The sequence below is a fragment of the Artemia sp. Qi Xiang Cuo genome, chromosome 2 (genome assembly GCF_049724085.1).
Source record: "Artemia sp. Qi Xiang Cuo chromosome 2, ASM4972408v1, whole genome shotgun sequence".
Classification (NCBI taxonomy): domain Eukaryota; kingdom Metazoa; phylum Arthropoda; class Branchiopoda; order Anostraca; family Artemiidae; genus Artemia; species Artemia sp. Qi Xiang Cuo.
The window spans coordinates 10458110-10474641 of NC_142795.1; the positions used below are offsets into that span (position 1 = coordinate 10458110).

At 34.1% G+C, this 16532-nt stretch overlaps 1 protein-coding gene across 2 annotated transcripts in view; it reads left to right on the forward strand.

Annotated features, from left to right (window-relative positions):
- LOC148954896 (uncharacterized) overlaps positions 1 to 13165 on the forward strand; it is a 79403-nt gene extending 66238 nt beyond the window's left edge. For both annotated transcript variants that reach the window (XM_089099078.1, XM_089099082.1), the window contains exons 13-15: positions 1634 to 1822; positions 4357 to 4729; positions 12927 to 13165. In XM_089099078.1, the coding sequence (XP_088955204.1) occupies positions 1634 to 1822; positions 4357 to 4729; positions 12927 to 13085 (721 nt within the window). In that variant the 3' untranslated portion in view covers positions 13086 to 13165. The remainder of the gene's footprint in view (positions 1 to 1633; positions 1823 to 4356; positions 4730 to 12926) is intronic.
- The last annotated feature ends 3367 nt before the right edge of the window (positions 13166 to 16532 follow it).

Consider the following 16532-nt stretch of genomic DNA (forward strand, 5'->3'; position numbering starts at 1 on the left):
TTGATTTTTTTTTAATGGTATTAATTTTTACATTCAAAGCCTTACCCTCGTTCTATCCCCTTTCAGTTCATAACTCTCTAAAGTTTTCATGATAAGGTTATGCTAAGAATATACAGCCGAATTCATTTGAACACGACGACGTGTGTGTTTGTGTAACTTTTCTGACGAGGATTAAATACAAATAGTACGATGCCAGATCCTGGGAGTTATCCCACTAGTCATATGGTTATACTTCAGTAAATTGTAGTAATCCCACTATAATTTCATTTAGTGCAATTTTATGCTCACATTTATACAAATCTGTCGCTCGCTAGACAGGCTCCTCCCCCTATTATTTGGGTGATGTTTAAGTTTGTTGAGTTTTTACTTACATATGTATGAATTCGTGAAGAAAAAAAAGTCGTTGAAATATTAAACCCCCCCCTCCCACCTTCGTCGAATAAAAAATATGGGATCTGCTATTGAGTTTTTATGGGTTCAGCTCAAGGCATTAGAGCTTCAGGTGTTAATGATAATACCCTATGATATTATCATTGTCTCAATTGTCATTGATTTAATTGTCTCCGATAATACTGGGTACTTTAGTTAGTGCTAAGATTAATCACTTATCTATAATAAATTTTTTTAATTATTTATTATTTTATTTATTTTAATTTGATTATTAAGTAGTAATGAAACTATTTGGCAATACTAGTAAACAAAGTTTTGATGCATGCTAACTTTCCTAATGCAAAATTTTTCACTGGTTTAAACATAATTTTTTGTATTTGTTTTAAAAAATGGCGTTTATCGGGTTGCAGCTTGTGGGATCTTCTTTCGCTTGGATTTTAAATCTATGGTTTTAAGATATTTTGAGTTTTCTCTGGGCAGTCATAGAGCCCATTTTGCTTAAAGCAGGCAAGCGAAAGTCAGTGATTGTCACTGGAAAAATCACCACTAGGATGTGCACCCTGTTCGAGGATTTTGTTCGGTCCGGAAGCTACACGTTTAGATCTATTCATCAAGCACGACCCTCGCTCTTGTAGCAGGCCTCCCTGGGGTATCCTCGTCTTATCCTCCCTTATTCCTTGGTCGAGGAGCTACTGTCCTGTATGTTCTCATATAGGTGGATCCTCGTTCCTAAAGCGGCTGCTACTGAGGTAGCTTCATCTCTTTTGTTCCTCAGCATAAGAGATATAGTTCCAAACGCACTTGTCTCTTATCCCTACCCATTTTTATATAGTTTAAACACTACTAAATACGTGTCGATTCTACTAAAGTTATTAAAAATATTATTAAAATATTATAAAAAATTAAAAATATTATGTAGAAATATTATTAAAAATTATCATGATTAAATACTATTAGATATTATGATTAAATATAGGACGGCAAACCTATTGAAGAAAAAGTAAAACATCCTCGAATAGGCGAGAAGAAGGTATAAGAAATACGAAGGGGTTATAACATAAGGGTTTGAATAGCATGGGGCTGAGGAACAGTGTGCGTAGATAGGTTGGCGTAGGTTATTTGTTAGTACTAGTGGTGTTAGGCTTATAACATGTCGGAGGAAAATACTTAAAAACAGGTTTTTAAGTCGAGTGTTATATGTTTCTTGCAGTCATATACCCCACTAATGTTTTGTGTTATATAGGAGAAAGGGTGGCCCTGGAGGTCCTGGTATGCCTCCTATGGGATTCCGGCCACGAATGGAAAGATTTGAGTTCCGACCTCGTGGTGGTCCTGGTGTACGTTTTGGGAATAATCAATGGAGAGCTCCAGGACTCAGTTTTGAACCAAGAGAAGAGAGATCCAGACTATCAATCAGTGAAGAGAAAGGAGGGTAAGTATTTACTAGAAAATAATTGCCAATATTAGACCCCAAAAAAATAGTAAAAGAGACAAAACAAATTTTATTTTAAAATAATAATAATAAAAAAAAAAAATGCTAGACCTGGTTGCTACAAAACAAATTTTATTAAAAAAAAAAAAACAGTCCAAAAGAATTTGAGAACTGGTGGCGCCATAAGAATGTACCATTAAAAGAAGAGCAAAAAGCCAAAAGTCAAAATATGCGAGAAGGTGTCTTACCTGGTTACAATTCATCAAAACAAGCTTTGGATCAAACTGACCTCTCGTCGACGACTTTGGCACGCCCACGGACGATCTTTTCGGACTTGTTTACGGTAGCCAACTGCAATGTAGCCCACCTCCAACCCACCTTCGGGGCAAATATGCTAAGTCTGCCACCACCCTCTGTGGAGACTTCAATGTCCATCATAGCATATGGCTCCGTTGCGAAAATACTGATAAAAAAACACCTGTATGATCTTTATCTTTCTTATGGGCTTGAACAACTGGTAGAATTTGATACCTACCACGGCAAAAATGGATCATCTTGTCTTCATCTCTCCCTTACGGATCACCCAGATTTCTTTGAAGTTGACGCTCATGTTTTCACAAGTGACCACGTTGCCGACATTTTTTAATCTTTGTTTTCCTCCCCCTATAAAGCACTAGAGACAAATCTGGTGATACAAAAGAGGAGACTGGGATGACTTAAGAAACGAATTTGCTTCTCAGTAACAGGAGGCTTCCTCCTTGAAGGGCACGAGAAAGCAGCAGAAAAGAGCCAGCAGGCCATAGTCGACTGTGTCGCAAGTTACCTTCCCTTGAAGTAGATCCAGGTGTCCAGCAAGGACAAACCTTGGTTCGACATCTACTACAAAAAGGCTATCCCGGCAAAAAATCCATATTGACGGTTGCCTAAAAGGTCATTTGACACTGATGAAGTGAATAATTAGAAACGCTTTCATAAACATTACCAATGCAGGAGAGGAGGCTAATAGGTCTATGTGAGCCGAAGCTAATCGGGCTTAGGTATAGGAATGTTATGGTCAGGTTTCCATATGTGTGGAAACGTTGTGGAGGAAAACACAGCCGGAAAAGCATTGATGAAGGTCCAGCCAATTTGGCACTGCAGGAATTCAAGACAGCAGTAGGTGTACTATCAGGATTCGGGGATTTGGTCGTGCACAGACTCTGCAGAATGCAAAGGACTTCAGCAGTGAAATAGTTCACACGATCAAGGGTAGTATTAGTTTGATCAGGAAGCAGAATTCTCCTCTTTGACAATTTTCCACCAGCCCTTAGCAGAGGCATTTTGGAGCTTGGTAGTGAATTTTTCTTTGTACTGAACCCGTGATTGCCGAATCGTGTGAACTGTGTCTTTATGGACTTTTATGAGATCAAGTTTGTCCCTTTTACTCTTTGAGAGTAGCCATCGTTTGAGTGCCTTTTTTATTCATTGATATAAACCGGAGCTCGGTAACTCGGCGCTCGGATAACCGCCTTTTTCTGACTTTTGAAATTTACCCCCGACACCGACAGCTAGGTCGGAATTTTCTCCTAGAATTGCGTGTGCTAGAGAGTGGAATGCACTTCCGCAAGAGCTGAAGTCATATAGGTCTCTCGGCTCCTTTAAAAAGAATGTGAAAAAATATCTAAAAGATTAAATATTTATTTACTAGATTTATTTTATTATTATTATGTTTAGAATTTTTCGATATTATTATTAATTATCATATTTTAGTTTGATACTTCAAGGGGTGTGAGCGGAGGAGAAGTTGTGTTAAATTTATTGTTATTTGATGGCGGTTCCGGGTGGAAATTGGAGAGGACAGGAGGCCACGCTGTATTTAGAGTGTGCAATTATTACGGGCCCAAACGTGCATCAATGCACAAGGAACTAAGTTTAGTGTATTTTTACATTTTTTTTTTTTTTTTGAATTAAAACCCATATTGAACTGAAAAAAACTGAACTGAACTGAACTTGGCTTTTGTTCCGCTCTTGGGCCAGAGCATTTTAACAATAACTTAGTTTCATATTGAATATGATAACTCAGAATATTTTTTTTCAAATTTAGTTTAGCGCTTTAAGCTTACAAAACATTTTTTTATATTTTCTTATTGAAATCCTCCCCTAGAAAACTCTTTATCCTGCGAATAGCAAAACTGTGCCATAGAAAGGTGCTTTCCAAAAAAAAAAAAAAAAAAAAAGTGTATTTAGGTGTGGTTAAAGGCATTTTGTATTTCTGTATTTTTTTTATTTCGGTAATTTCAAATAATTAAATTAATTTTGTTAAATGAGTTACAAATAATTTTTAGAGATATGGATTACTTTCTTAACAGTTTCTTGTTAATTATTACATAGCTGTTGACTAATTGAGAAACAGCAAAGCCAGGAGACTACTGAGTCATACATTTTCCAGGTATATGCAAAGTTTTAAGGGGAATAATACCATGAGAGTCCATCCATTTTGTATATGTTTTTGATGCATGGTCTTTTAAAGTCAGTGAATTTTTTTTTCCTTTTAGTCGTAATTTGGAAGAACGTAGAGCCCCAGATCAACGAGTTGAAGAAAATATAAACGAATTTGAAAATAAAGAAGTTTCAGAAAAAGTTCAAGAGATTTCAAAGGTCGGGCCACAGCCAGTCATAGAATCTGTTGGACAGTTGCCGGAGGAACCTGTAGCAAGACCATTAGAAGAACTCGCAGTGCAGCCTCTTGATACAACAAGCCATGAAGCAGCTGAAATTTCCGTTAATACTCTTGCTGTCGACACCAGGCCCGTCGAAAACATAACTGAAAGTTTTGTTCCCCCGCCTATATTTGAACCAGAGGTGAACACACAACCAGAACCAGAAGCTTCTCAACCCTTAGTCAAAGCAATTGAAGATAGACCAGTGGTAATTTTTCCTTCTTTTTTTTCGTTTGTGCGTATTTATTTTATTACCTTTTGGGCTAACATACGCATTAGTAGGCAGCGAAATATCAAGGACATAAGAATATAAACATCCCCCCCCCCCTCCTGCACCCATCTTAGGCTTATTTATGCCTGAAAACCACGACTTCTTTTGGTCGTGTCAAATTAAAATGTAAAATATAATATCAAAATATAAACATCCCCCCCTCCTGTACCCATCTTAGGCTTATTCATGCCTGGAAACCACGACTTCTTTTGGACGTCGTTTTTATCGAAATTATGAATATTTTAGGGCAGCACCACATTTTGGTCAGTGTTGTCATGTTGAACTCTGAAAATTAATTACTTAAATTTGACAACGCTTTTTTGTCTTTAAATTATTGACCTGTTGGTTCTCAGAGACAACTACACTTCAAAGCACAGCTACACCTTCTTCTGGTGTCTTGTGTTTTTAGCTGATTTTTTGGCCAATTTTTTCATCCTTGTTTTTAAATTTGTCTGCATAATTGCATATGGAAGTCGTTTAAATTTGAGCTCCTGACTGAAATTTGAATTTGATTGGCATTTGGTCACCATATAAATACTAGTAGGGGGAGAAGGGCACTGGTTTAAGGAAGAGCAGGGAGGGGACTTAAATTTGAATTTGAGTGGCATATGGTCACCATATAAATACTAGTAGGGGGAGAAGGGAACTGGTTTAAAGAAGTGCAGGGAGGGGAGTGTGAATACGTTCCTCCCCTCGAAATCACGAGAATTTTGTGTTGCACTGTTTCAGCATATAAATGGCCAGTACTCTACTATTTTTTAGTTGTAATCGAAATGTTGTTTTCTTGTTTTATCACCTGTTGACCTAACCTACACATAAACAGGCAAATATAATACTTTATTGGTGAGAAATTCGATTGAAATCTATTTAAAATGTTGAAATTGGAGGTTGGGGGCTGAATATAGTATTCTTGGTGAGCTGATGTATTACCACCATATAAGTACTCAGCTGGGGTAGAAGGTACATGGTTTAATGGAGGGGGTGTGAACAGGGCTGTATACAGGATTTTTTTCGGGGGGAGGGGGGGGGGTACAAAAGGATTTTTTCGGGAGGGGTCGCAAAAAAAAACATTAAAAACGAATCAAAAATTTGTTTATATTCACTTTTGTTGCGTTTTTACGAGTCGGCCAGACATTTCGTGGGGAGGGGTCAAACACCCTGACCCTCCCCCCTGGATACGGTCTTGGGTCTGAGTATCCTCCTCTTCTCTTAATCACAGGAATTACTAGCAAACTCGCACTTTTTTAATGTATAATAGTCAGTTTCAATTTCTGCAGAGCATTCCCTCCATTATAAAGTTGTTGCCCTGTTTTTTGACTAGCCAACATTGACAGAATAGAACTTATTGATGAGTTTCAATATTTCCTCAAACAAATCTACTTACAGGGGATGGGGGTGACAGTCCTTAGATTTTTTGAGCCCCTCTCCTCTCACATATCGAATTTTTCTGACTCTCCGTAATGTCATTTCATGATAAGGGTCGATATATTAATAAAACATTTTATAATAATAGCAATATAGTTAGTATTTTAAATTGGAATCTAAAGCCTCAACTGAAATTTTTCCTTCTATTACGCTGAAATCTAAAGAAGAAAATTGACTCATAAAGTTCTTTCTGGTGTACAACTTTGCCTGGTTTAATATTCCCAATACAGGAACAAAGATTAGAATCCCTGCCCCCCTTGAAATCCTAAATTATACAGAAATTCTGGGCAGTTTTTATTCAAACTGTCAATAACATTTCATGTTCTTTTTATTGGCCACCCCCCCCCCCCCTCACAAAAAAACTTGAGTTCGTGCCGATAGCAGTTTTAACGTATTGCTTCTATAAATTGTATTATTGACTTGATTTTTTAATCACTTGGTAGTCAGGTTAAGGATTAGATTATAACGATTTAATTATAATACAGTGGAAACGTAATAATATACTCTTATATCATAATTTTGATGACAATGTTGTTATTATTGTAATATTGAATTATAATTAATTTATTTAATTGTATAAATATTATTCATGATAAAGAATAATTGTAAAACTCATGAAAACGGTGCGAATTGTTAATAAAGGCTTTATAAATAATACAGACTTGTATAGACTTAATACAGACTGGATATATATATATATATATATATATATATATATATATATATATATATATATAATATCCAGTCTGTATTAAGTCTATACAAGTCTGTATTATTTATAAAGCCTTTATTAACAATTCGCACCGTTTTCATGAGTTTTAGCTAATGGGCGGTTAATAAACCAAGCTTTTTTCTATGGTGAAATAGGTCCAGTTGACTGACAACTTCTGTATTAATCAGAGATAGCAGCTTTAACGTATTGCTTCGATAAATTGTATTATTGACTTGCTTTTTTAATCACTTGGTAGTCAGGTTAAGGATTAGGTTATAATGATTTAATTATAATACAGTGGAAACGTAATAATATACTCTTATATCATAATTTTGATGACAATGTTGTTATTATCGTAATATTGAATTATAATTAATTTATTTAATTGTATAAGGATTATTCATGATAAAGAATAATTGTCATTATTTTCGTCTGTCAGCTGTTTGAGAAACACCCAATGAAAGTTTCACGGATTGATTTTCTCTCTTTGTGAAACTCGTGCATTTTTTGTTTAATTCTACTATTAGACATCTCTTCACTAAATTAATAAATAAGAGACGCCGTGAATAAATTATTATGGCAGTATTTTTGGCTTATTTGGAAATTCTAAGCTAAATACTTAATCCGGAAAAATTACGTAAGCAATTGTACGTACTATTGAGCTTCTAATTTGTAAGTAAAAAATAATATTTTGTTCCATTTTTGCAGCTCTGATTTAAATATATTATTTTAATAAATAAAAAAAAAGTTTATATATCAATGAAAATTTAAAGAGTCAATAAAATTTAGGAATTTCTATTATACATGCCAATAATATTGTAACTTATTATAATATAAGGATACATATTAGGTTTTGTAACTAAAGAATAGATTTCATCAAGTTTTTTTTTATAATGGTAATATTTTATACAAGAATATATATGAGAATGTTATTAAGTTTTGTAAGTAAAAGGGAAGTTCATTGAAAATTTGGTAGTAAACATTTGTTAGGGTAAACATTTATACCCCTATGATTTAGATATTTTTAGAAAAGTCATTAATATTCGAACAGTCTTGTTTAGGTGGTTTTTTGCTGATTTTTTGCATAAGATTTTAAAAGGGAGGGGTAGCATAAACTGTACTGGATTATGACAGATAATACCACATCTATGGTCTTAATTTGAAGTTTGTTGAAAATCAAGCATTTGTTTTCACTGTGTTGCGCCTCAAACTTCTTTATCACAAGGGAGGTAATGCTATCTCCCCCTGAGATGGGGGAGGTATTGCATAAGAAGGCCTTGCTTGCAATTGTAATTTTGTTTAACCAAGATACCCTCGTTTTCTCGGCCATTATATTAGCTTATATTATTTATACATTTTTCTTGTTTGTCATACGCTACAAGATTAGTCCTCGAGATCATAGGAAGTTTTTGGGAGAGGGTCTCCTCTCTCAACTCAGGATGTTGGGTCTTTGCTGTTTTCTGAAAAGATACGTGGACTCAAAAATAGCTAGTGTTGCAAAATTTATAGTTGAAGATTGAAGAGCCATTGGGGTGTAAGATTGAAATGCGAAAAATTACATTTAGGTATTAGCAGATTGCAACAAATATGTGTCCAAAATGTAATATAAAATTATGGTTCAATTTTATTGGCTCTGTGTGTGGGTGTTTCTTTTTCAGCGAATCACATTCTTGTAAAGGAGGGATAGCATAGAACCTTCAGTATAAAATCTAGGATGACCCAGAAATAATATTTTAAGCACCGAGGACAGTGAATGAAATATGATTGGTTTGAAATGTGAAATGACATTTGAAATGTGAAATGAAATTGAAATATGAAATGAAATTTCGACTGGTTAATTGGAATCTTACACAACTTTATATATCTTAAAAAATTGGAAAAATCAGAAATTAAATTTTTATGAAAAAGGCTTTCGTATGCAGTTATGTATTCTTTAGTAGTAGCGAGTGCCAAATCTAAAGAAAAAGAAATATGGAATAAAAGAAAACAGCTAAAAAAGTATGGCACGAAATAGCTTAAGAAGGTAGCTTTGGTTTAAAGTTGTATTTGTCTTTCTTAATCAATAGAATGTCAACTTTTGAAATTTTACGGACGGAAAGCGCTGTCAAATTGAAATAATTCATTTTTTTTACTTACTTTCACGGCTCAACGTGGCAACACTGACAAAACGTGGTTATGCCCTAAAAATGTCATAATTTTGGCACAACATAAAGACAATTTTTTGAATATTGCGGTTTTCTGACATACAATGTAAAGACAATACAATTTAAAGAATATTGTGGTTTTCTGGTATCAATAGACCTAAGTTAGACCTAAGGAACAAAAAAAAATTGTTTTGATGTCCTCGGTACTTTGCATATAAATGATTTAAGAAAATTTATCAAAGATGATGGCGCACCTTAAAATGCTTTAAATCGATCAAGGCATCGTAAAATATTTGAGTTCATGATTTTTTCCAGCAATCCGTTGGATAATCAGTGACATCTCTTAGTACTCTTAATTCTTCATTTCTCTCTTTTTCTTCGTTTTGCGTTCATGCTTTACTTGGCTTTTTTCACTGGTGTGATGATATTTAATAGTGTCGATATTTATGCCTTAGGTATCAATTAGTGAGCATTTTTGTCATATATCAATTTCCTTGCTGAATCGATTTGTATCATGCAATATTCGTATGCACATATCTTTTGTTTTGTGTATCCATAGCAAAAAAATAGTCGACTTTGTTGATAGGGTGAAATAGCTGATGATATATTTATGGCTTCCTTTTTGAACGTGTATAGCGATCTCTCTAAGTTTACGAGGATAACTGAATGTGCGGTTATAAAGAAAGCAAAATTGTCTAACCTTATAGCAGGCTATACAGCAATACGAGGAGGTTTTTTTTCACTAATTCTAAAAGTAGAGCCAAAAATCGGGTACTAAGTTGTTTTTTTTTTCAAAATAATGCTTGCCAAGTCTAAAGAAGCGAGAACATGACGTCTTGGAAATATTGATCTATAAAAAATACGAAGCTGGATTTTTACCATCCCAAGTAAGCCCAGTGTAGCATCAGTTGAAGTAAAGTTCAACACGCCAGACTACTGCATATATATATATATATTTTTATTTATATATATATATATATATATATATATATATATATATATATATATATATATATATATATATATATATATATATATATATATATATATATGTGTGTGTGTGTGTATATTTGATGCAATAAGTATTAATGTCCTGAATTAGGTATCCTTAGTCACCCAGCATTAGCATGATTTAGCCTATGATGTAGCTTGTTCAGTTATTTATGAGCTCTAAATTTAGATTGCCTCGGGATTTACTTTATTTTGCCTTGCAATATTTATACTTTTTGACGGCGTATAACGTCAATCGAAGTAAAAAAAGAAGTTCTTCACTATGCACAGGTGTTATCAATATGTGGTTGTATCACAGTTGGTATCAATATTTGTGGACTCACAACCTATCGAAATTTAAGGGACGATATAAGGGATATATAAACGACTTTAGAAAATTATAGAATATTTATAGGATAAACACAATCTATCGAAATATGAGGGGCGATAAGGTATACAGGGGATGATAAAGGACGAAATATACGAGACGATGAGGTATATAAGAGACGTTATACGGGGTATGTAAGGAACGAAATATAAGGGACGATTGATAATTATAGAATGGACGATAAAGCATATAAGAGTTGATAGATAACTATAGAATATTATACGATAGATAAACACAAACTATCGAAATATAAGGGATATTAGGTATATAAGGGGTATATAAGGGACAATAGATAATTATAGAATGTTTATACTATAGAAAAACAATTTATCGAAATATAAGGGACGATAAGGTATGCAAGGGACGAAATATAAGGTACGATAGATAGTTATAGAATATTTAAGCAATAGATAAACACAATTCAATAAAAGTCCTAAGTAGCTTGCTGAAAATAAAAGACTAATTTATAGTTCTCAGTAAAGCTTTCCATAGTATTTTACCGGCCATGAGATGAATCAGTTTTACTGTATAATTTTAATGTCATAAAAAATTCAAACAAAGTCTAAATTTTTGTATCCTTTTTATAACAGCAATAGAAGGGACAGTGATACTATAATTTGTTGATACAAAGATTCAGTAACGACTTAACTGTTACTGATGTAATCCGAAAAATCTTAAAAATTGAAACGAAATGTATGAAAGTTATTATGGAAATTCTAAAACCCCGAGATTCCAAGAAGGGGTTATTATTTGAAGCCTCCATCTCTGAGTACATGTATGGTGACAAAAACGGGCGGGGAGGGAGATGGTCTTACGTTTGTTTGAAATGACTGGTATTAGGAACCTGTCAGTAGTTGAAGGTAGAGAATGACCTGTTTATTTCTGCTATGATTATTTCTACTGAGAGATTAAATCATGAGTCTGTAGATCACTGGATAAAGCTTTCGTATTCCCATTCCTGCTCATATATTTCAAAAAAAGTTAGGAGATTGCTTGCAGAAATTTGGTAAAACCAAACTTGTTTTAAATACTTTTTTTTAAATGTGTATAAAGCACGCTCGTATTCAGAATACAGTCACTTCAGAAGTACGATTGACCAAATAATACAACTATTAGTAGTAGAAGTAAATCTATATTAAAACGCTATTAAAATCTCCCTCGTGTCCGTCCCATTGACTTTCTTCTATCATTTTTCTTTTTACCTTTACACTAGCTTTTTATAATAATCCTCACTAGTGTTTGACATTTGAATAAATGAATTGCTTTAGTCTTGCTCTTAAAGTGAACTACTCTTTATCTGTTGCATCGATGTTTTACGCCTAAGACTAAATGGAATAGGCAGTCTTGTGTGTCATTGCTATGTTTGTTTTCCATTATGAATGATCGTTGCCATGGCTTTAGTCGTTTTTTTTCAGGTGGTAGAACACCGTTTTTAATTGAATGCAATCGATGTAAATATATAAAAGAAAATATCAAGGAGTTAAGTAGTTGCGTCTTCAAGGGAATTGGTTTAGAGTTAGTGATCCCTTAGATAAATGAGTTTGTTTTTTTAGGCTGTTTGTGTATACAGAGGGCGTCTTGTAAATGTTCGTATATGAGTGGCTCAGATTCGCAGCTGATGATTTCTATAGTATTTCTATAGTATTTAAAAAAAAATAAGACACCGGAGAAAATTTACAAAAAAGAGATCTAGTTTTGAGTATAATGTTGTAATCATCAAGTGGATTTTTTTTGTAGGAAACCATTGTTATTCAGTGTAATGAACTTGATATTAAAAATATTGAATGCGATAATTTTATCGGATAATTCTAGGGGCTTCGGGCCCTCTATTAAAAATATTGATGAGTTTTTCTCCACACTTCTTATAATGTACCTTATTTTGCTATTCCTCCCTTCCCCCTTTCTCACGCGGAGACAATTTTTCGTAGTAGCCGGAGGAAAAAAAACCATTTCGTATCCTCCCTAGAAAAGGTGTCTTGTTTAGGAAAGCATGTTATGAATTTGAATCATAGGGGGTTGGGCCTTCCTGGTCATTCTTCAAATAAAATACCAGTTTTCTGGTACAACTTCTTGATTGAGTCATATCATTTTGGTGCTAGAATTTATATCCTTTCATACAAATTAAGAAGCAAATAATCGTTGTTTTGTTGTTGGTTTTAATCTCTTCCACCCCTAACTTGGACTCCTCTGAAATAGTTGTGGATATTAGTTTAATTGTTTTAATTCATTTTTGGTTTCGACTAATTAGATAGCTTTTTCGTAGCAATTACTCTTGTAGTTTTGTACCAGAAAATGTACTTAGTGCCAGGGTCTCTTTGTATGACTGTTAGCTCTAAAGCTCCCTCTAGAACTCCCAGCCTTTTAATTATATTATTTTAGTCATAATAAGTTGTATAGTAAATTTCTCGGAAAACTTACATTTTTAGGTGAATATATACCCATCTGTTATTATTTTTAAAGAGTGCTTACTTTTAGAATATCCCTGAACCGGAGAATATTCTTCCGCAAGATCAACCGATTGAGCATGAAATGAGCATGGAACCAGATGAATTGACAAGTTCTAACTTGGTCGTAGAGTCGCAAGGAAGTCACGAGGGCGTAACTGAGGTAACCGAGGAGATGAAGGAAGAATGAAGCTAAAATTAGTAGTTTATTTGTTTTTACTTATGTTGCTATTTTTTAATTGTAATGATTCCACAATATACTGTAGAAAATTATAATGTTTTGCTCTTGCATTTACAACGTTTGTGAAAGTGACCAGTATAATTAAAAATGAAATATTATATCGGTCGATTCGAAAGCAGGATTTTATGTTGCTCAGTGCAATGGAAAAGGCCAACCACATCTTTTGAATGATCGACTAATATTTACCCGGGTATATACAAAATGTACCCGGAAGTCATACATGGCCAAGGTTGGTGGGAGGTTTCGTCGCAGTTTAAGTGCATATATACTAGAGCAAAGCGAAAATTTTATATGTCTGAGAGTCCGGCCTGAAAATACGAGGATGGCCTGAAAATGTCCTAGCTAAAAAAGAGAACAAGACGTGTTTTTCTTTAAATTTGTTTCTATTTTTCTAACAAATCTGCTTTTAGGTCTTTGAGCAAGGCTCCCATCTCTCTAACGCTTCCTAATAGTAGGCGGCTTCTTTTTCTGCAAAATAATTATTTACGAAGATGATGTCCTCCTGATTGCTACTTACTACTTACTTGTTGCACGTTCAAGCCGCATCCAGGCTCATCGTGGCGCTCAGTAGACGACGACAAGTTTCTTTCCAGAGATTTCGCTCGAGGGTGATAGGCTCCATAATTTCAAGCCAGTGACGATCCAAGTGTCGCCCAAATTTTCGGCAACCCACAATAGGCTCTAAGTTAGCCTCGACTTTCGTAAGCCATGTTTCCTTCAGTCTTCCAGCTTTCTTCTTCCATACTGGTAGTGGAAGGCATTTGAGGCATTATTTGGTAATATGTTCTTCTGATCTCCGCATGGTGTGGCCAAACACCTCAGATGCCTCATTTGACGAACATATCTATCCTCTGAGCGCAATTTTTGATTAGGGAATGAAAATAAGTTGCTTGAGGCTAAATCTTGTGATTAGGGAGGGCGTGTCAGTCATTTCAATGTTTCATTTGTGGATTCTCTGCCAAAGCAACTGCTGAGGTGTGTGTGACGGTGGATCGTCTTGGTAAAATATAATTTTTGTCTGCAAACGTAGCCGTTTTTCTACAATTTCTGCTTTAAGCTTATCAAGTAATGATGCTTAGTATATTCTATGTTAGAGATTTTCCTCTTTAAAGATAGTCGATCAAGATGACTATCCTAAAATACCGTTGGCCTTGCTTTCCCAGCCAAAAACAGTTTATTTTCTGGAACCGGTTGCTGTTGCTCCTTAGCAGTGCTAGATCTTGCCCTATTCTGTATCGTTTGAAATCGTGACAAGTATATGGAAGCCCAGTGTAAAGTGGGCTACCACAAGAAAAGAATTGCTCCCAACTTCGAAAAAAGAAGGATCAGACCCGGACGAGGCGGGGATTCCATGAAAAATCAACTGAGATTTAAAATTCTCAGGTGGCAAGGTTCGTCAAATTTCTTTGCTTTATTCTTTAATCTAAAGTTGGAATGAGAGTTCATGACTTTTGATCGAAAGATGTGTGATTCCTTTATTTCTCCTGCATTGAACTTAACTTATCCCAGCATCTTACCCTTTCTCAATCACCTTGGGATCCCCTTGAAAGGATTTGGATGCATTAATGTGTCTCAACTCTTTGCTATCCCTGTTTATTCTGTTATTTCAAAGGGATAAATGATTTGGGGAACTTATTTATCTCAGCTAATTTTTGGATTAGGGATTTTCAGAATTTAGGACTAAGCTTCATCAAAGCTGAAAAACACCGAACATAATTATGACAAGGGGTACTCCTAAGAAAAACAAGAAGAAACAGAGATGGGGGGCTTGTGGATAATATAAGTCAACTTAGGTATTATTATTCAGGGATTGATTATAGATAGGACTTATAACTTCTGTCACTAAAGAAAAGGCTATTTTTTGGTTTTCAGACAAATTTTTATTTTTTGTATGTATTATTAAGAGGTGTTGTCGTTTTTATCTTTAATTGTTTAGTCTGTAATTTTTCTTAGGCGCAACCTCGCGTTTCTGTAGTTTTATAGGATTGTAATCATCCAACCCGCCACTATTACACTTTTCCCTGAAACCATTAGTTTTGACCTCAGCAGACAAGAGGATTGCATATACAAGAGAGGGCACTTTTTGCAGTAAAACTATCCGATGAAATGACGAGTGTTCTTTATGGTAGGTAATAATAAAGACAATGGCGCTTTGTTTGAGAACAGAAGAAAAAGATGACACTTTGAAATGACAGAAAAAAAGCCTGGCATTTTTTTGCAATTCTATTTTGGAGTTGGCCGAAAAATTAATGACAAGAAATACTTTTCTGTCAAAACCAAATCAAATATTTTTGAGGCAAACTGCCTTGCGACTTCAACCAACATTAACGTAAAAAGCATCGTTTAATTGTTGATGCAAGCTTTCAAACAAAATCTATATTGATTTAAGTAAAAGTTTAGTCTTGTCAAAATGATTAAAAATTTATGTGCCACATGGGTGCCACAAAATTTGACTTTATTTTACACTAGAAAATCAAGAAACATATTTAAAATTCTACCCCGGAAGCCTTTGAAAACACTAATTTTATAGTATGGTGGCTGATGTAAAAAGTGCATGAAAACAACTGTGTAAAAAGTTAACCTTTTGTACATTTGAAATTATTTTGCAATAGAAAATGGATGCCTAATAATTTCCTTTTTTAAGCTAGACTCACACTTTGACCAGGATTTTTCTTCTTTTTTTTGTTCAATCTATACTTTTCTGTCGAGGGACAAATGGCAATAGCTTTGTAAGGAAGAAGTGCATTAAAAAAGGGCAATGCCCCATCCTTCCTGCCCCATCTATTCCTAATTATTACGGCTTTACTCCTTGAAAAAGCAGATAAATTTTGCCTAAAGATAGTTCTTAAAATCCATACTTTGTCATGATCTGACTTGGAAGTCCTTTTGAATTTTTTTTTCTTTTTCATCTCTCCTGTGCATAAAAAAAAGTCGACTCACTAATAGAATGCCATATCTAACTATAGCAGGGCAAATCGGGAATTCAATTCCTAATGAAAAACAATAATAATACAATAAATGTAATATAAAAATAGTAATAAAAATGTAATTTTGAATAAAATAATGTAATATATAATTAATGCTATATAATTATGAATAATAATCATATAGTTTTTAATAAAAACAATATTTTTTTTATTTTTTAATAACAATAAAAAATAATATATAAATAAATATAATATTATACGTTTTACGGATCAAGGATTACAGATAGCCAAAGATTGTGCTTTTTGATCATTCATCTAGAATTCATACGCAGTTATGAAATTTTTGATAGTAGCGGGTGCCAAATTAAAAGAAAGGAAATGTGTGTCGGAAATCGGCAAAAGAAAGCTGAAAACATATGGTACCGAACAATTTAAGAAGAAATATTTTTCATTTAAAGTTGCCTTTTGG